Here is a 20,852-nt window from a genome sequence, read left to right as displayed (position 1 = left end):
CAGATGTGAAACGCACAACTTCTCTCTAAGCTCCACCTATAAGTAAACTGTTGAAGACGGCAAAGAGCTGAGAAGCGATATGCCTGCAAGCCACGACTAAGGTATCGAATACCCAATGACTCATGATTGGCAGCTAGTACAACGAATCAAATGGCTAACATGGGCATGATAATATACGTCGATGTAGGGGCGGGGTTTAGCAACATCTGTTATGGAAGATGTCATTCGTGAGAGGAACAATGATATCTGCGTCGAAGTCAAGATTATTGACCCTCGCTAGGTAAAGTTAATTTCTCACAAATTGCAGGACATATTAAACGTCTCTCTGAAAAAAGTAATAACTAATAAAGTCCTGATGGTGTAAAAAATGTAGCTACTGCTAGCTAGTTAGCAGGTTAGCCTTCAATGCTACCATTAAGTAACGTTATGCTAACGAGCTAGAAGGCTTGTTAGCAACGTTGCAGTGCTGTCATGTGAGCTGTTGTTTTGCAGGGCATCCACTCTCCCAAACATCCTCAACGTGACTGAGCAATTACACCGTCTTCCTCACAACTCCCAGTCGCTTTATGTAGCCGGGCTTCGGTGCTACAGCAGCCCCTCCACCCAGGAGAAGCCAGGGGTGTCAGGTTCATCTGAAGATAAAGTACACCTCACTGAGTCATGCGTGAAGGTTAGGACACACTGTTAAACTGCTGTTTTCTGCTAAAACCTCAAAAGCTGTAACACCAAGTCAGAAAGTGCTAAAACCATAATTCAGGCTAAGTTTTTGACTCCATCAGAGACCAATTAGAGTGATCTTATTTAACCCTGTTATTTGGGGACGCCATGACACTGTAAGTCTTTCTAGTGTTTAATTTTTGTAAATACTAAAACACACACAATTTAAAAAAAAATTGTCTCCCATCATGGGAGAGAATTCATCAAGAAATCAAGTTTACCAATAGAGTTTATCAAGGTGAAAAGTTATTCAGATAAAAATGCATTTAAACTTGAGTTTTCAAAGTGTGCTAATGTTGTAGATCCACCCTGAAAAACTCCAGGTCTGTACCAATCAGAGAACATATGTTTGAACACAGAGCTAAACACTAATATACTGTATACAATAATCAGCCCAGGGACAACGAGATACAGTTGATCTCAAACTTTCAAACACCAGCATCAGAAAACTGCAGACACTTTTTACACGTTGAGAGGCTTAATTTAAAAAAAAAAAAATGTTTTTCTTCCTTAGAACTTACTTTTATTCTACCAGGAAGTCCCATGTGCTTTTAGATTGAATCCTTTTGTATGGCTGTTAGCTCATAAAACACCTAACATATCAGAAATGCAGCAACAGCAAATGTAATTTAAAATACACAAATACCCAGAACAAAAAGCAGTCGCAGCATCTCAGGAAAGACAACCACATCTTTTTCACCACATTCCTTATGATGCCTTTTAATTCAGAAATGGATATCAGTGTTTTTATCATTTTGATTTTTCTGCTAAATATTCCATTTCCAAATTGTTTAGTGCAAAAATGCTCCACACAGAAAGACCCCAGCTGGCCAAAACTGGTTATCATTCACTCTCTGTCTTGATAAATGAGTATGTTTACCTCATATGTTATATCTAATATGCTTATTTAATGCAGAGATTAGGGGAGATCATGGAAAAGGGCGAGTACCTGAGAATTCATGTGGAGGGTGGAGGCTGCTCTGGGTTTCAGTACAAGTTTTCGGTTGACAGGAAGAAGAATGAGGACGACAGGTAAACAACCCCGAATCAAGATTTCCTTATTGCATAATCTAGTGATACATGTTCCTTGTTGTTGTTTCCTTATGGCCTTTTTATCAGCTGTGCCACTGCTGTGCTTTCAGAGTGTTTGAGAAAGGAGGAGTTGGCGTTATTGTGGACCAGGAGAGCCTGGAATTTGTGAAAGGATCCACGGTGGACTTCAGTCAGGAGCTTATTCGCTCCACCTTCCAAGTGCTCAAGAACCCACAAGCTGATCACGGCTGCTCCTGTGGCAGTTCCTTTTCTGTCAAACTATGATCCGGCCTAACTCATTCCCCAACGCCTGCAGCAGTAATATGCGGCACTCTGATTTCACAGTTTATTGGGTGCACATGTGCAAAACGATAAAATATGAAGAGATATTTCTCATTTGAGCGCATAAGATAACTAATATATATATATAACTGTACCTAATAAACTGGGAACTCAGATCATTTTATCACATTGGACCCGCTCATAATTCATTTCACTTTTAACAGCTAGACACTAAAACTTGTAGATTAAAATTTGCTGTCTTTTTTGCTGTGAAAATGACTTGAACTGAATGAACAACAGATGTAAACAGTATTCTATTTCAAGTTGTGTACAAGATAGGAGATGATGCTCATTGACAGTCAATATTTAGCAGTACTTTAAAAAAGGTTGACATGAAGTATGTGAGTATTCAGTTCTCAGATTTGTAAAATATGTAAATAGGCGATAAATATATATAAAGTTCTAAAGTATATTTGTTTTATGTGTAATAAATTAAGCACATTTAAGATTTTCACGTGTTCTGTTGTTTTTAATGTGGTACTTTCACAATCTCGTGAAACACAACATCTCCATGAATTGCCTCCTTTGCTTAGCGGAGGTGTTTCAAGTGTCTCAGTGATCCCAGGAAGTCTGCTATGTTGGGCCGCTCGTAGGTATCAACCAAAGTAAGCTTAAATACAAAGGCGATGGCCCCCTTTCTTCTTTTGTCAATTTGTATATTCCAGTTAGGACTCACCTGGTTATCCTCCTTTAAAATCTCCTTCTGTCTCCCCTTCTGCATTTCCATATTATGAACTGAGATCTCATTTAACATGGCAAGCTAAATTGATTTCCAGGTCACAGGCAGTAGAATGAAGGACAACTGAGAGATACCCTTGTATATAGTACAATCACAACACAAATAAAGGAATCTTTAAGCTTCCTTCTAATATACCTTTTTTTTTTTTTACTGCCATGGTGTCAGTGCAGTCAGTTTTTCCCATTTGTCTTTTGGGAACCAACCTTCATGTGGACAGGTTTGAGACCAAGAAAGTTCAATAGAGTTTCACAGTGCAAGTTCAACAAGATGCACTAATTCTCAAACCTGGTTCTCACAAAGTGCCAAGCACATTTTAAGTTCCTACATGATGCTGGTGTGGAGCCCGTTTTTGCTTTGGTTACTTTTAAAAAACAACCTACTGTGCAACAAAACTAAACTTTAGAAGCCATAATGTGGCAAAAGCTGTTGTCCCGAATAAATCTGAGCAAACGTGTACCTGGGGAGAAGATCATGGGGCAGAATCTGCAAGCCGAGTTTCTTGTGGTCACCCTTCTTAAATCGATGAACATTGTGGTTCAAATTTTCTGCTGTCACTAATTTTTTGATGGAAACACGTGGAGCTGGATCTAGTTTGGCACCAGCACTCTGGAGGTGGTCTAGGATACTTCATCTTGGAAAGGAAAACCTGAGCCAGGGATGGGTTTGTCAGAATTCACCCAACTGCAAAACAACTGTAGCAATATAATTTTTCTAAAAATAACTGCATTAGGGAATATTTGAGCAATTCTCAAGCATCATCGGTCTCAATAAACACGGATGAGTCCAAGTTTTAAAGATCATGGTTGTGTTTTATTTTAATTATTTTTTTAATAAAGTGGAATTTAAGAAACATCTCACAAAAATATACAAAAAGAATATCTACAAATGGTATATACACTGGTGAAATGTAAATCAAAATATGCAGCAACTTTTTTTTTAGTAGTTAGTCTTAATACAAGGAGGAAATCTTTTGCACTTTTTTTTAATATTCTCTGATAAACATTCCATTTAAGCAATATCTTATTTCACGAAACATCAACGCACTGTTGAAAAAACATCACACCGCTCATAATCATGAAAATGCAACAACAACATATCGTAGCAGCACACTAAAAAGTGACCACTGGAACTGCAACAAGTGCAACGAGATCTCAATTTACAGCTGTTCTTTTTGTTTTCTGAGGAATTTGGTTCAGACAGATTGTCTTCCCGTAAGCCATGCACACACCCTTTAATAAATCACAAACGAATCCTCAAACACGTACGTTAATATGACATGAGGGGAACACTGCGGAGGGCGGGTGGGGTAGGTTGGGTGGGGGTTGAGGTCAACCAGTCAACAGCACGACCACGTTATCACGTCGTAAATGAACCACCAGGGCGACACAGTGAGCAGGTCAGGTGTACAGTGCATAGTATGCTTTGGCATGCTGACATCCAGAACATAACAGTGGATGTTACATTCAGGAGGAAGGCCACAGGATTTGGAATTACCAGTTCAAAACAGAATAAACAGATGACCGCATGAGCCAAAAAATTAAAAAAAATAATAAATAAATAAAATGAAACAATACAAAAAGAATCCAAACCCTTATAAACGCTCAGATTAAGGCTAATTCAGTTTGCTACATGTTTGTTTCCTTTTTTGAAAAATGGCATTGTCAATAACACAATTTCAGAGGCCTGCCACATGGCAAAACTGCTATTTGGGACACCTACACAGATAAGCTTGTTTTTTCAAAAAAAGAAATAATGCATCACTGAAATGATATGCACATATTAGGTGTTTTTTTCTTCTCTTCCTCAGTGACGATGTGATGTTAGGAGAGCAGGGCTGTATGCCCTCTGCCTGTTTTCACAATCAAGGACTGTGATGAAGATGAGCCTTGCACATATGCATGCACCTAGTTTTGAGGCAGTAAGTCGAATCACTGGTTTATCTCATTTACAAGCTGCCAGGTCCCTCCTACTCCTCCTCTTCCTCCTTGTTGTTCAAATGTATCCTTTAGTTTTCTTTTCTGTTTTTTTCTGACCCCTGACTTTCTGATGTTGGATGATCCCAGTGTGATCCTCAGTGCGGGGCATGGACACACCTCCACACAAAGAGGCTGGAAGGGACATAAAAGAAAAGGCTTGCGTCACTTAACACTGAAACTGAAACACTTGTAAAAGATGGTGTAATTTGGATCCTCGGTCATACCTTCTGTCGTCTCCGCCGGCGCTGACGACGAAGCGATCTCCGTTTGTGAAGCGTACGTTTGTCAGATGAGCAGAATGGCCCAGGAATCGTTTGTGTTTGGCCTGAAACAGAACACAGAAAGTATTTATATAAACTGCTACTGATAGTTTTTAAAGTGCACAAACGCATTTATATATTATCTACACGTGGATCACATGCGTAAACTTATAGCAAAGCAATGGGTGTGTCATTGTGTTTAACAGAAATCTGCATTTTTCTGTTATTTCTGCTCACTTGATAAACAAAATTGTCTATTAGGCTTGAATAAATTATATTATATATAACAATTATATAAAGTTAATTTTTCTAGGTGATCAATTTGTCAGTTGTCAGTTAACTCATCACATGATAATAAAAAGAAATTCTATGGCCACTTTATTAGGTATACCTGTTCAGCTGCTTGACATTACAAATATGTCATAAAATCACATGTTGAAAGGAGAATATATATGTCTAGTTCTCTGGGATGTTTTCACAGATCCATCTCTAGGGATTACAGAATGGTCAGAAAAGAAGAAAATATCCAGTTCTCTGGGTGGAAATGTCTTGTTGATGTGAGAGGAGAATGGCCAGACTGCTTCAAACTGATAGAAAGCTAACAGTAACTCACTAAAGTGCATAAAAGCATCTCTGAAGACACGCTGAACCTTCATGCTGAACCTTCATGCTGAACCTTCATGCTGAACCAGCACATCAACAGAAAAACAAACTTGGTGGTAGCTTCTATCATCAAAATAGGACAATGGGAGATTGGAAAACTGTCGCCTGGTCTGATGAGTCCCGATTTCTGCTCCGACAGTCAGATGGTAGGGTCAGAATTTAGTATAGACAACATGAAAGCATGGATCCACCCTGCCTGTATCAACAGTTCAGGCTGCTGCTGCTGTAATGGTGTGGGGGGATATTTTCTTGGCACGTTTTGGACTGCTTAGTACCAAATGGGCATCGTTTAAACTCCACAGCCTGCCTCAGTATTGCTGCTGACCACGTCCATCCCTTTATGACCACAGTGTCATTATCCTCTGACAGCTGCTTCCAGCAGGATAACACACGATGCCACAGAGCTCATATCATCTCAAACTGGTTTGTTTAACATTACAATGAGTTCACTGTACTCAAGTGACCTCTACAGTCACCAGATCTATATTCAACAGAGCACCTTTGGGATGTGGTGGAGCAGGAGATTTGCATCATGGAGGTGCATCCAACAAATCTGCAGCAACTGTGAGATGCAATCGTATCAAAATGGACCAAAATCTCTGCAGATGTTTCCAACACCTTGTTGCCACAAGGAACTGAGGCAGCTCTGAAGGCTACTAGCAAAGTGTCACTTTTACATGGATTTGTGGCATCAAATAAAAAGTTTTTATTGTTGAAAAATGTGATAGTTCTGACAAGAATTAGTAGAGCCAGTGCACTTCTTTCAGCCCATTTATCTCACTGATCCCCTCAGACATAAGGTTTGCATGTATTACTATTTTTTTGTTTGTTATTGCCACTAGGGGGCGTCGGAGACACAGACTGGAATTTAGGTGAGCAGCAGAGATCGCCAAAAAAATACCTAAAAATGTCCCAAAGGGTTACTAAAACTGCCAGAAAAATGTCGGGAGTAGAAAACAGGTGCTGCCCTAATACATCAAACACAATCGCAATCATAAAATTATGCAATCGTACTTACAAATTTCTCTGGACAGGGAAAGTCAAACAGCTTTACCATCCCAAAATCATCGCCCGTGACGATGTTAAGGCCCGAGTGGGACACGCAGGCACAGGTGACGTCTGCTTTGTCAGTGTTACGGGACCAGATCCCTACGACCTCGTCCCCAAGGACACTGGGTACACACACAGTGACATTTTCCTTAGCTTCCAAATAAGTAAGGATGCCTTCTGTTACTCTTATTAGTGTGACCCTCACCTTGTCCAGGTGGCCCAGGTGATCCTGTCAATATAAGACTGTTCTGTGACCTGCTTCCCAGATGGCACCTCGTACACGAGCCGTTTATAAGCACCCGTGGATATCTGTTTAAAGACATGGCAGGTTAGAGAAGTATCAGCACGCCGGCGTCTCACTCTCTCCTCCTAATGAGCCCTCCACACCTGGACGTAGTTGCTGTCGGCAGAAAAGTCCATCTGCATCACAAAGCTGGGGATGTCCCTGCAGCTGTTGATGCGGTTCAGCTGCGGGCCGAGCGTCAGGTCGTAGAAGTCAACGGCGCACTCGTTGGAGCCCACAGCCAGGTAGCGAGAATTTGGACTGAACCTGCGAAGGAGGAGATCAATTAAAAGTCTCCTCAGATTTGTTTAACAGTACGCCAAGGAGAGTTGGGGTATACTTCAGTTTAGATGGTTCATTCAACATATCACAGTGACAAATAACATCAATAGTGTGGCATGCTATTGTAGACATCCAGAGTCTCAATAAATGTGTCTTTCAGTGACTCATGAGGCAAGTTGTAATAAAATATTTGACAGATACTAAAACTAAGGATTATATTTGACTTTAGTTTTAGTTTTCTAATTCACAAAGTTTCAGTTTTTGGTTGACTAAAATGCCTTTTTTCACATCTAATTTTAGTTTTTGGTTTAGTTTTAGTTAACCTTGCTCTGGACAGTGTAAATCATAATGTGTCCCAGACAAATGTCTTACTCTTAATCCATATCCAGCTGGCACTCGCTGACTTCAGCCCTAATCCTTTGAAATCTACACAAACATTTTGTCGGGAGCTTGAAACTAAAAATTGATCATTTTTTGGCAGTGGCTGCTGAAGGGTATAAATAATGACAAAACTGGCAAGACGCTCCACCTCACTAACGTCCTTCCTGATTACAAAAATGTTCTTTTATAAATAAGAAAAGATTTTTAGACACACTAAAAAGTTTTTACTGAAGGAAAGTTTGACCGTGCTTCGTGTGCTATCATTACCTAATATCCTGAATAGGTGAACGCCGGTCCCTTTTCTTCCCCCAGATTTTGAGTGAGGCGACCAGCAGGATGATGAATTCTCCATTCTTCATGCCGATGGCCACCATGTCTCCCTCAGGACTGTAGCTGATGGTGTGCGCCGGGTGGCCCAGGTTCACCTTATTCAGCATCTTCTGTTCCCCCGACAAAGCGATGAAAAACCAGCACAGAATTTCTGTTAACTTCTTGACAAGCCGATGTAAATCTGAGGCTGCTCTGTTCAACGTAAGACCTGACCTTTTCTGGGATGTCCCACAGACGAACAGTGCCATCCTCTGCGGCCGACAGAAACACGTCTCTAGAAGGATGCGTGCCCAAACCCCATATAGGTCCGTCCATGTGTCCGTTCACCAGGATGTTGCACGCTGCGTTCTTCTCTCCTACTTCAATGATCTCTGCATTCCTGGTCCCCACCAGGATTTTACCCTGGCACATCAAAAGAGATAACACTGGTTAGCATTTTGCTACTGGGATTCTTTCACCTGCACTTAAAAAAATTTCACCTGCCGACTTCAAATCTGAAAACCGTTGTCATATTTTTTTTAGTTATGATGTATCAGATAACTATTATCACGGAAACAGTGGTAACGTCAGCATTTACAAAACAAGTCTGGTCTTGAGAAAAGTGAAGGCATAATTAAGGAGGGTTTTATTTTTTGGGTCTTGAAAGCTGTGAACCGAGTCTTGATGATGATTTAAAAAGAAAGTCATCTGAATCAGCAGCACCGTGCGATTTGTGACCTACCTTTCCCCGGCATACAGAGCGAACACAGTCTATGATCTGTCCGGTTTCTAACCGAAAGGCTCTGCACCGTTTCAGCTCCTGATCCCAGAGCTTCAGAGCACCGCCCTCCTTTGACCTGTGGAAAATGACCGTGGGAATCTCTTTCATTCATATCTTAAATACCTACATGTATTTAATCCAGTTAATATGCATTTTTAAACATTAGGTTTAATATTATTTCCTGCTAGGTGTTTCCTCAAATTGAAACCAGATCCACCATCTACTCCTGACATCTTACTAATATGGAATAAAACACATGAATGTAACAAAGAAGAACTTACGGTCTTTCTTTGCCTCCGGTGACGATGAGGCCGTCCCTCAGTGTGGTGTACATAGTGAACACGGGGCCCGTATGAGCTTTGGCCACTATTCTTACTAGAATGTGTTCCTTCCACACACACACATCCCCACTTATGGTACCTGTAAATGTCAAGTTATTCTGAAAAGAAAACAAATCTGCACTAATCTAGTGGCCTAAGAGAGCAGAGCAAGCAGCACAAAAACAGTTCACAGCACATTCAAGCATACAGTGTGGCATCTGTTGAGCTGTAAATATTATTAGACCTGATTCACGCGGTAAAAACAAACAGCGTGTTAAAATTGGAGGCAGAACAGGCATCACGGGATTAACTTACAGCTCCAAATGCTACAGAAAGCATGGTCTGCATCCGAGCGTCCTCCAGGGTACTGAGCACGCCTTTCTTGCTGAGCAAAGCTCGGCCAGCTAACGTCCAGAAACGCACGTGCTTGATGCCCACAGACACAAAGTGTGTGTCTGAGTCCGGCCGAAACTCGGCCACAAAGATCCTCTGGGTGTGACCTATCCGGCTGGCCACTTTGGCACCTGAAAGCAAGCGTGTTTGTTCTGTCAGTGAAAATCCCAGGAGCAAAATCAGGGAAGTGCTTTTTTGTTTTCGTACCTTCTTGCCACTTCCAGATGGTGACAGTGTGTTCGGGATCCAGGCCCACAGACAGCAGAAGTTTTCCTGTGGCACTGAAACTAACAGAACAAACCCCACCGCCGTGGAAACAGCGTAGCACCGATAGCGTCTGCTTGGTCATGGCATCCCACACATGGATAGACGGAGACGTGGCTAAGGGAAAGCAAACAGACATTTTATCACAGTTATTCTTAATTCTTAATTACACCTTTAGATACGATTTTCTATTCCTGAAAGTTCTTTTTTTTTATACACTGCTCTCTACAAATTTCATATTCTTATTTGGCAACTTTGTGAAGGTAAATATTGCCACTAGATGGCAGTGACTTCACATACTTAGTGGTCAGATCCTTAACAGTTGTTGAATGTTTAAACTCTTACCTGACATGTCACCGATATCACCTGTAAACCAAAATAAAAAAACACTTTTATTGACAAAAACATGGCTTTTGAGCAGCAGTGGTAACCAAAACTTCAACAAAACCATTAGCCTTTAAACTAGCTAACAAAAGTGATCTCCAAATTAAAATGAGATCAGTTATCCTGTCACAACTCTTTGTCACTTCTCTTTTACGATGTGAGAAAATGTGATAGAAAAATATACTTTTAATAAATTCATACAGGTACAGATGAGGACAGAATTAGTAGCCTTACTTTGAAAGTGTCATTTTTTTGAAGTACTTCCCTAAGTGCTAAGTTTTTAACACAGCTTTTTCAAACTTTTACAAAAGCTAACAACTACAAGGGTCAGAATTATTACCCCTCTGATGCTATTTGTGTATCGTTTTTGCTGGATTTTGCTGCCTGCAGTCGTTTGCTGTAGTTTTCATCAAGTCTCACACGTCTCCTGAAATCGGAGCGCATTCTTCTTGTGGAAATCAGCTTATCTCGCTTTAATGATCTTCTGACGTGAACAGTAGTTTCCGGTTCACCCCACAGATTTTCAGTGGGATTCAAGTCAGGGCTTTGTGCAGGTCCGTAATTAACACCTTGTCCTCCCGGAGGTAGTTCATCACCAGGAGTGATGTATGTGTTGGGTTGTTGTCGTATTGGAAGACAATGCAACGACCCAGATACACTTTTGCTGCTTTTGCTGTTTTCTTCCCAAATCTTTACTTTCCATCTTCCGTCATGATTTTCTTCCACCTTGACCCCATTCCCAGTTCCTGACACACTGAAGCATCCACACAGCTTCGGTGGGGATGGCGTTCTTTGTGTTGTAGGCCTCTCCCTTCTTTTTCCAAACATAAGCAGCTTCTGGGTCCAAAGAGCTCTAGTTTCATCTCATATGATCAAAGGACACACTTCCAGTATCCATAATCTTTCTGCAGGTTGTTCTTCAGTTTGACTTGAAGGTGTCTCTTCTGCAGAAGTGGAGTTTTCTTGCTCTCCAACCTCGCAGTCCATTCCTCTGCAGAGCTCTAGTGATTGTCTTCTGGAGAATGACTCGGCTAAGTCAAGTCTTGGCAGTTGTTCTGGGGTCTTTAGGCACATCTCCCACGAGTCTTTGAAATCTGTCTCTTCCTTACTCTGCCAGGCTTGTTCTGTACAACGTGGCTTCCTTTGAATTTCTTGATGACGCTTCTCACTCCACTTCTTGACATGTTTTCTCAAGTCTAAACTGATTTCTTTTATATTTTGGCATTATGCTTTTTCAAGTGGGATTGGAAAAACTTCAACAAAAATGTAAAATTTCATAGTAGTGCTAATAATGTTGTCCTCATCTGTAGTCATGTTTTAAAAATGGTGATCTGGAGATTTGGTTGATTGTGCTGATGAGCTTATAAGAGGGGGATGTATGGTAATCCAACACAGGACAGAGACTAGAGAAAGAAGCAGCTGCTGACACAGGAGGGCGACTTTTCACAAACATACCTACTTGGCCAGTTGCCACCACGTTGGGGAATTTGGGGTGTTGATTGATGGTCAGGCACAAAATGTCGTCACTGTGTTCCACATAGAAACTTTGGCAGGCTGTGTGAATACACACATACACACATTACATTAAATACGTGAAATTTTTGCTGTGATGGTTTAGTCGATCTTCTGCCGACTTACAGGTCGTCAAGTTGAGGACAATACCGACGGAGGCCGTGTGGTAGATTATGTCAGTCCCCTCATTCAGGTAGTGCACGTTGTTGCGGCAGTCGTTGCCACGGTAACCAAACACCAGCTCTAACACCAGTTCCTGTGGGAGAGTCGGGGAAAAAAAAAAAGGCGATCTGAAAGTCAGAAAGGTTAACGCCATGACAACCAAGATCTTCAGGGCCAGCTTGCTCACTGAAGATCGCCATCATTCAATTAGAGCGTCATCATCATCCTCATCCACAGAGAGGCTATGCGGACTGAGGATGAGCATGCAGTGTCTTTGGCTGAAATAATCACATTAGAAAACAGCATTCTCAATCATCTACTAATCTAAGACAGACAAGCCTTCTTGGGTCTACATAAATACATCATCTGTGTATCTGTATTAATGTGTTCAGGTGAGAATATGAGGCATGAGTGTAGATTTCAGTGGATGCAGGGGACATGTGTCCTTCAATATTTAGAATGCATGCATTTGTCTCCTCTGATAAAACAGTTAAGAGGGGTTGTGGCAGCTCTCTGAACCTGTGGGCACACAGCCTGTTAACCACGAAGGTAACAGGAGATCATGTGACAATAAAACCTTTTTTCTCAAAACATCTGAATTAAGTTGTACTGTTTGTTTTAAAGCGTTTTCCAAGCTTTAAAGTGTTGCTGCTAGTTTGATGCAAATCTTAACATATTGTTCCCTGACCTTGTTTTCAGCCTGCATCCTAGTTGAGGTGCACACATTTCCTAAAAAACATCCCAGAACAGAGAGCACGAGCCGAAATCTCACAGAAACACATAACGGCTGTGACATTTCAGTGGGGTAATAAATCAAAATAAATGTACTTATCAATATCCCCAAGCAAAAGGAAAATATCTGGCACAACTGGAAACTCATTAATCTTTTACCCTCCAATCTGAAACCAGGCAAAAATAAAACACAAAAGAGTGCATCACACCTACACGTGTGTTACATTACATGAGATTAATTGTATGAAAGTCCAGACGGCTGGAATGCCTGTTAGCTGGTGCCCAATTTTTTATTTAATAAATTCATTTTCACAATGAATCCATGCAGGAAAAGAACTGCAATGCGAGAAAATTAGTGATTGACACTCAAAATCTTCCATGTGACGATCACCACACCCCTGCCAGGGTTCAAATGAAACCAGCACCCTTGACATCAGGTCCTTACCTCGATGGGTCTCTTCTTTTTGCCGACATTGTTGGTCTGCAGCTTCTCTGGCTGTGGCAGCGCTCTGCTGACAGGAGGCCTGAAACAGACAGCTGCGATAAGAGAGTTGCCGTAGAGCTGCTTTTCATGCTGACAGTAATAATGATGATGACGAACATAATAAGGATCATTGCACTATGGTTGTTACACGAATATAACACTGCTTACTCTTCACAGCACTCTGTGTCTCCTGTATTTGGCTGTGTGAGCTCTTCTTTATCACTTTTACTTACTTCCTGTTTAATTTTCAGGGTAAGTTTCCTGCTTATGTTTCCAATCGTGCCTTCATTATTGTCTGATTTAATTTACTGCTGTCTTATTAGCCTTCTCCCTGGTGCGTACTCAGTCTAGCTTCAGATCGACGAGTCATCTTCCTCAAGCATTTTTTAAAAATGATTAACTTGTGTCAGCAACTGGTTCCACCTAAGAACTTCACTACACTTCTTATAGTATATTTTAGTAATTAGTGGTTAATATCAAAAGCAAGCTGCCTCTCTACTGTTTTAGAGCTGAAACACAAAATAAACTGGAATATCAATGACGTAGTAGCTCAACTGGCTCACGATCCATCACAGTTCAAAAGTTATTGTAGTGTGTGAAGAACAGAATGAATGCTATAAATTAAGTTAAAGAGGCTCACGACAGGTTTAGTATCCAGGACAAATGAACGTCTTGAACACCACCAAATGAAAGCACTGGAGTTCAGGAGTAATAAACATGTGTGGTCAGTAGTAACTACTGCCATAAAAACCATGAATATATATGAACACAGTGGCATGACATCAATTCAGTGCATTGATCATATTACTGATGTTACTTTAATAGTCATAGGAATGCCATCACTATGCTTCCATAATGTGGGACTAAACCAACAGTTAGACCTGTTCATTCTTCATTATTTTGTGCATACAAAAGTTTGCACAATGAAGAATCTTATCCTAAGGACTTTGTTAATCCTTGCCTCGTTTGCCTCGAGCACACTTAGGTGACAGACAGACTCGTTTTTTAATGCAGGGGTTTGACAAAACAGAAATCGTTTCCTGGTTTAAATTTGGATGATTTCCCCTTCAGGATCATCTCTTCAGGCTTCTCTTGACAGCTTTCAGCTTGGCTGCTATTTTTAGATCTCTCTGAGGTCCTGTTCTGTCCCTCTTTTGTTCCCATGCGAAGTGTGCTGGATCTCCTCCAGTGAGCACAAAAGTTGCTTGGGAATCTGGGAAATGGGGCTGATGATGCGGAAAGTTGTGTTGGCGTGACCAAAGCACGGTTCAGGTCATTTCCACTGAATGGTCACCCCTCAAATGTCCCAGGATGTCACTGCAACGATAGCCTCACCCTGGCAGACAAATTCATGTTGCACAACCCTGTGGGCGATGAAAACAACTAAACAAAACTCCAATAGAAAACTACTCATGTAGAGCTGGAGGCGCTGGAAATTCAGCTCTTGTGTTTCTTTAAATCAGGGCTGTCAAACTCAATTCAGTTTCAATCACAACATCCCACCAAATTTTCTGTTTTTAGTAAGTAACAGAATTCTAATAATGTTCACCTGAATCACAGCAAAGAGTTTAAAAAAGCTGAAACACAAACCCAAATGAAAGACACAATTTACCCCACTCGGACAAAATGTATTATTCTTTTTCGCAAACTTTAAAAATCCCTTTATAAACTAGATGAATGTCTGAAATATGGCAAGTAAAATAAAAGCAATTTTAAAAATATATCTTAGTATAGTGCACTTTTTGAGATTTAGTGACTGAACAATAGCAGTATTTATTCACAGTTCAAACTATGGAAAAGTAAAGCTAGCATCCCCACACAGGGAGCAGTGGTGTAATTAATGACGTTACTGCAGTTTCCACACTTTGCAGAGCCATCCAATAGGCTGAATTAGACTTGTTGGTGAGCCAATATTGAAATATTTGAAACTCCTGCTGTGTATTAAAAGTTAGGCTTCGCTTGAAATTCTGTGCAAGTTTGAGGTCAAGGGTAAGAGGCAAGAGGTCAGAGCAGGACCGCCAACAATCCAAAAACAGCAGATTTCTACAAGCCAACTCCTGTAACTTTATATGAACAAACGGTAGTTAATACAGGTCAGATTAGTTGTGCAAAAGAGGGCTGTGAACGCACTTGAAAAAGACTGATAATATTTATTTTCTTTTAAAATTTCTGAAAAAGACCAGAAAAGCGATAGCGAGGAGAAAACGAAGAGTAGAAAAACACAATGAGGAGCTTACCTCGATCCTCTTCATGGCAGCAATGACAAAGAAAAAACATGAGTTAGAAAAAAAGGTTTCCCACAGTGCTCACTGCTGCCAGGCGGACACGTGCAAAGCAACACCTCAGCCACTGAGGATATAAAATACAAGAGTCAGTGCCGCCGTGTAACCATGACAACCAAAGTCCATTTCTATGACAACCGCTGCCCAGAAGATGCTGCGTGGTTGGTTGCATCGATGTCAAAAAAATAAATAAATCAATCAATCTGTGAAAGAACAAATCTGAAGCACCAACAGTCGGTGATGCATTCGAGATGTTTTATAATTGTGGGAAAGTTCATAATCCATGATCTGGAACAATAAGAAACCGATCTTTAAAAAGACTTTTAAAGGGATGATGATGTATAATGTTAATATTTCTTATTGCTTGATATCACTATAATCCTCCCATTTCTCCCCAAGTCTCTGACTGTTAAAAAGATTTAGTATTACTTGTTCAGATTCTGTTGCGATGACTACGAACGAGGACAGGACACTGCAGCAAAATAATTCAATGTCTTATTTAACTTTGAGCCCCAGTTTTCCTGGTAGTGAGAACGCCCAAAACAGGGATATAATTTGTCCAGGTTTTTTCAAACATGAACTCCAGACAAGAAAGAAAATGAACATGATCATCAGTCGATGTGTTGTTTTTATTGTGATTCTTTCTAATTTTCTTGTGTTTCTCTGTCTTGCTTATGTTCCTTCTCTCGCACTCTTCTGTATTCTCTCATCATTTTTTTTTTTTTTTTACCATGTTTGGTGTTCCTGTTTAAGGAGCCCTACAAGGGACACAGGAGAAGGAAAAATTGAAGATATACTTTTGCAAGATCGCGCAAAAGTTTTTCATTTAAGTCCATGCACTTTCAAATCAGTACTGAAACCTGGGAAATAACCACAGAGATGGAAGTCACACACCTGCCAGAGAGATTCAGAGATTTTTACTGTGAGCTTGGCATCAACAACAAAGACATTAACTCAGTGCTTTACAGTTTTTTTCTCCAATGTCCCTTGCAGGGCTCCGTACATGCTCATGTCTCAGCAATACTTATTTGTCTTTTGGTTATTTATGGTTGTCTTTGATAGCTGGTTTTCTCAGATGTCCTGCTTCAGTGTACTTGGGCAAGATACCAACCCAACTTGGCCTCACTTCATCTGTATGAGTGCGTGTGTGTGTGTTAGAGTGCATAAGTCCATAGAAGAAAGCGCTGTATGAATGTGTGCATGAATGTGTGCATGAATGGGTGAATGTGACTTGTACTTAAAAGTTCTCAAGTGTTCAATTAGAGTAAAAGAGAACTTTATAAGTCCAAGTCCATTTATCATTTTTGCTTTTATTTCCAATTTTTTCTTTAATGACTGTGTGCCACACCCTCATTGTCTTTACCTGTTTCTTGTTTCCTACCTGTGTCTGTCAATCACCTCTGCATATAGTCCTACTTCATCCATCTTTGTCATGTTTGTTTCTTTGTGCTTCTGATGTTTGCGTTTTGATCCCTGCTTGTATCCCTATGCATATTGCCATATGAAGCCTGTTTCTTGTTTTTATCACCTTCAACATTTTACGATTTTAGATATAGATTACGTCGAAGACAAGACAAATATGGCTTGCTGTGAATTTGCCAGGTGTATCTGCACTTTTTTCACATGAAAGCGTCGCACTCAATCACATCCTTTCCTACTGATTTAGCCATTTGTTTTCTTACATTAATTCTGACTTGGGAAAAGTTATTCATTTTGCACTTTTTCACATTTTCTTAAGGCTTCACTATAGCGACTCGCTCCTCACTCTCCCGCCTACAACCAGTTCAGAATCAGCATCAAGTCAAACGTCTCACTGGTTTTAGGACATTACCCCAACTCTGGCTTCTTTCCATTTTTAACATTTTTATTGATAACATTTAACACATGTCTGTGTCGTGCCCCAGGCTGCACGGCAGAAATGTTAAGATTCTCAGATTCGCAAGAGGAGCCACTCTAGATTCAAAGCTTAACTCTAAAGGTGATAATGCTTTGCTTGGATATAGCATGACCTGACTTGAAAGATAAGGCTTGCAGATTTCCCTCGAATCACTTCTTAAAGCATATTTTTGTAGCACAGCTTTTATGTAATCCTATCTTTTCTTGTGTTTTAACTGTTGCTCCTTTTTGGAATGAAAATTTGATTTGTGCATTTTGCCATCCGATTTTCCTTATATTAACCTTTTAATTTGATCCTTTTGTGGCCTTAAAGATCAACTTCCTGTTTGAATGTGGTGTTCTGCTTTTTGCTTGTCTGTCAAAGAGTTTATAATCTTTATTTCAGAGCTGCTATATGAGTAAAGTTAATATTGGTCATCTCAGATGGGTAATGTCTACAAAAACTAAGGATTATGGTGAATGTGTGAAAACATGTAATGGGATCAAGGCCACGCTTTCTTTTTTTAAATTCTTGTTACATACAGTTTGCCTATGTGCGTATGCTTATTGCTATAGCAAAATCTCTCTATATAATTACAAGAACTTACCTGACTACCCCTTGTCTTCAAGTGGAATAAAATAATGGAGCAGGATAGTGACAGATGGACAGCCATTAAAGGAAAGAAGAGCAGAAAAGGCAGAGTTATTTCAAAAGGAAAGGGACAGGACAGGGCTGTGTGAAGAAGTCAGGTTTGGCTTTAGCTTGACACAAAAGCCTCGTTATTATTATTGTGTCACTGCTTCAGTGAGAAATACCTTTCATCCACAGAGGGCTCTTTCAGCTGCAAGTGGGGTTTCACGCCCGTCATTGGTCGCATGTTGGTGGATAAGGCCTTGATGGTGTAGTTGATCTCGTTCTCCCTTGTCACATCGCTGTCATAACCTGGTGGGCAAAAGGAAACTAGATTTTTCATTCGACAAGAGGATCATGTCTGACGAAAAAAAATCTTAGAAGAACTTAATTTCTTGCCTCCATCGTCCTCGCTCTCAATATCCGACTCCTCGCTGTCACACTGTCTGATTTCCCGGTGGCCCTCGGGCTCGTGGGCCCAAATCATGAGGCACGTGTCACCCCCACCGACTGTCACCAAGAGGCTGTCATCGTGGGTCCATCGCACATTAGTAACATGTGTGCTGTGGGCCACGTAGCGTTTGAACTTTGCATACTTCCCCTGGGGGAGAAGGACGCTATTTAACATTTGTGATATTAACACATAATTAACATAAAATTTGCACAACTTAAACTTGTGACTCGAGTCACGCGAGCTTCAAACAAGATAATACGGAGAAATATGCACTGTGTCGAACCTTGACAGGATATTTGAAGAGCTTGATGTATCCTAGATCATCTCCTGTTGCTAGCACCTTCCTGTCATTACTAAGGCAGGCAGCGGTCACCTCAGCGACCTCGCTTATCACAGGCCAGATGCCCTCAACAGATGTTCCCAGGACACACGTCCATGTACTCCAATCGATCTTCTCCACCTGAATAAAGCCAGGAAATAAGAAAACAAATGTCAAACCTGAAGGACATTAACATAAGTTAGAAATACAGTCTGAGGGTTTTACTCCAAGAAGCCTCACAGGTCAAACTAAAATATTATATTGAATTCTAAACCCTACAGAACTCCACACCATGCCTTTATTAGAAGATTCAACACTTGGAACCATCTGTAATCTTCAGTGGCTTGAGGAAAATAATTTATAATACACCAGCTGCCAAGGGAAATGATTTAAAGGATAGAATATATCTTTTGGAGGAATAATTATGTGCTGCTTGGAAAAGCTTTTGCACAAATTTCTTAATATAAAAAGAAAAATCCAGAGTCAGATGTGACAGACTTTTAGTGCACAGCTTAAAGTGGACCTATTATGGTCATTTATAGCTTAATATTTTTATTCCAGGACTCTAGCAGAGAAGCTCTGTGTGTATTTTATAATAAGCTTTGCTGCAGCACATTAGTTTACCCATGTAAAAACTCATGCTGTGATACACTGCCCACTGCAAATAAAAGGTTTAAACAGCAGGCAGGTGGGGCTTCTTAAGCCTTATTAGGAAAATCTGCACTGACTGATGTCATAAATTGTTAATAGTGGAAAAAAGCGGCTGAAACTGAGCATTTAGGGTAGTCTGAAGGTTGAGTTCTCTAAGTCTCACTTAGAGACACGATTACCTAATTATTTGAAACTAAGACCCTATTTAATATGAGCATCAATCACTGTAGGATCGTCAAAGGATCATCGTGTTGCCTTTAAACTTCACGTTGACGTTCTCCTTTTTTTGCTAAAAGTTCTATCAGAAGATGGGTTTTCCTACCATCATCATTGTTTGGTCACAGAGTATCATATGATTGTTGGAATTCACTCCCTAATATTTTATGCTCCATCTTACAACATAGTGTTTTGAGATAACTGCTGTAGTTAACTGGCACTATGTAAATAACACTGGATGTCTGTTAAATCTCAAGCTACAACTGTAAGATGGTTAGCTTGCCTTAAAGGAAGAACAGGAAAAGCAGAAAATAGTTTAACAGACCTGGCTCAACTTGTTAGCTGCTTACACCTGCTCCCAGTATATTTGCTAAGCTATGCTAATTTCTGCTGGCTCCAGTATGGAGGAGGTGGTTGGTGACAGAATGCTGGCAAGACTCCTGGCAATCACAGACAATGACTCCCACCCCCTTCATAACACACTGGACAATCCGAAAGAGCAGTTTCAGCAACACATTCCTTCAACCTCGCTTTGTGAAGGAACAACACACGAGGTTGTTCCTTCCTGCTGCTATCAGACTCTTTAATTCTTCTAACTGGGTCACACCTACCCATACTGAACAGGACTAAACACTCTTCACTGCACTCCATTACTTATTATAAGCCATGATGTATATTTACCTATAATATCGCAGACACATTTAATATTTGTATTCTTTTATATTTATATTCATAGTTATAGTTGCCTGTTGTATGTATTTCCCCGTGGGATTAATTAAGTTTCTCTGATCTGATTTTACACAAATTAATGTGATCATAACGTCAGATTTTGGCATAAAGATGACATGCTATATTAAAGTGACGAATTTAGATATTTAGTGAATAAACAGGAAATAAAATAGGACCATGAACAGAGCCTTGAGGCTCTCCACAGCACAAACTATCTCATCAATAGAAACAAAGAAATAGGCAAAAAAAAACCCCACAAGTGAGGCAAGAGCAGACCTAACATTTCAACTACAATCCTATAACTACTGCGGATTAACACTAGGAATGTTAGGGAATGACAGACGAATGGATCACAATGAGGTAAAATGAGAAGAGAGGACGTCTAATGCTCCACTGAGACGTGACCTAGTGACATCTCTCATCTCTGACCCTTATTTTCTTAACGCTCCCTGTTTCTGTGTGCCTCACAAGGAGTGTGAATGTCACAATGTTTTAAAGTGACCCTAAACACTATCCCACTTCCACTGCCAAAATTAGAATGATACTGGTGAAAACTGGGCCGTCTTAATGCTTCACTGCCCTTCCCCAAGCCTCCTGTGATCCCGAGGGGAAAATGTGTGCCAACAGCA

General features: G+C 40.5%; 2 protein-coding genes across 5 annotated transcripts in view; one reads left to right on the top strand and one right to left on the bottom strand.

The window, feature by feature from the left end:
* Positions 1 to 84: 84 nt before the first annotated feature.
* isca2 (iron-sulfur cluster assembly 2) lies at positions 85 to 2,542 on the top strand. Its single transcript, XM_005476940.3, has 4 exons — positions 85 to 280; positions 493 to 670; positions 1,634 to 1,749; positions 1,860 to 2,542. The coding sequence occupies exons 1-4, from the start codon at positions 219 to 221 to the stop codon at positions 2,032 to 2,034; spliced, it is 531 nt and encodes a 176-aa protein (XP_005476997.1). The 5' UTR covers positions 85 to 218; the 3' UTR covers positions 2,035 to 2,542.
* Positions 2,543 to 3,876: 1,334 nt separating this feature from the next.
* eml5 (EMAP like 5) overlaps positions 3,877 to 20,852 on the bottom strand; it is a 47,835-nt gene continuing 30,859 nt past the window's right edge. For 2 of the 4 annotated variants that reach the window (XM_019349158.2, XM_003453060.5), the window contains 20 exons: positions 18,592 to 18,768; positions 18,254 to 18,455; positions 18,040 to 18,166; positions 17,832 to 17,846; positions 15,304 to 15,312; positions 13,028 to 13,106; positions 11,815 to 11,944; positions 11,632 to 11,730; positions 10,138 to 10,158; positions 9,736 to 9,909; positions 9,451 to 9,659; positions 9,097 to 9,254; positions 8,777 to 8,891; positions 8,269 to 8,457; positions 7,993 to 8,165; positions 7,167 to 7,329; positions 6,985 to 7,088; positions 6,748 to 6,901; positions 5,031 to 5,131; positions 3,877 to 4,938 (listed from right to left, as the gene is read on the bottom strand). In XM_019349158.2, the coding sequence (XP_019204703.1) occupies positions 4,902 to 4,938; positions 5,031 to 5,131; positions 6,748 to 6,901; positions 6,985 to 7,088; positions 7,167 to 7,329; positions 7,993 to 8,165; positions 8,269 to 8,457; positions 8,777 to 8,891; positions 9,097 to 9,254; positions 9,451 to 9,659; positions 9,736 to 9,909; positions 10,138 to 10,158; positions 11,632 to 11,730; positions 11,815 to 11,944; positions 13,028 to 13,106; positions 15,304 to 15,312; positions 17,832 to 17,846; positions 18,040 to 18,166; positions 18,254 to 18,455; positions 18,592 to 18,768 (2,436 nt within the window). In that variant the 3' untranslated portion in view covers positions 3,877 to 4,901. Of the gene's footprint in view, positions 4,939 to 5,030; positions 5,132 to 6,747; positions 6,902 to 6,984; positions 7,089 to 7,166; positions 7,330 to 7,992; positions 8,166 to 8,268; positions 8,458 to 8,776; positions 8,892 to 9,096; positions 9,255 to 9,450; positions 9,660 to 9,735; positions 9,910 to 10,137; positions 10,159 to 11,631; positions 11,731 to 11,814; positions 11,945 to 13,027; positions 13,107 to 15,303; positions 15,313 to 17,831; positions 17,847 to 18,039; positions 18,167 to 18,253; positions 18,456 to 18,591; positions 18,769 to 20,852 lie in introns of those variants that run through there. The other 2 variants (XM_005476938.4, XM_025901101.1) reach the window with 2 other exon arrangements.

The sequence above is a fragment of the Oreochromis niloticus genome, linkage group LG19 (genome assembly GCF_001858045.2).
Source record: "Oreochromis niloticus isolate F11D_XX linkage group LG19, O_niloticus_UMD_NMBU, whole genome shotgun sequence".
NCBI lineage: Eukaryota > Metazoa > Chordata > Actinopteri > Cichliformes > Cichlidae > Oreochromis > Oreochromis niloticus.
This window is presented reverse-complemented; position numbering and strand designations above follow the sequence as displayed.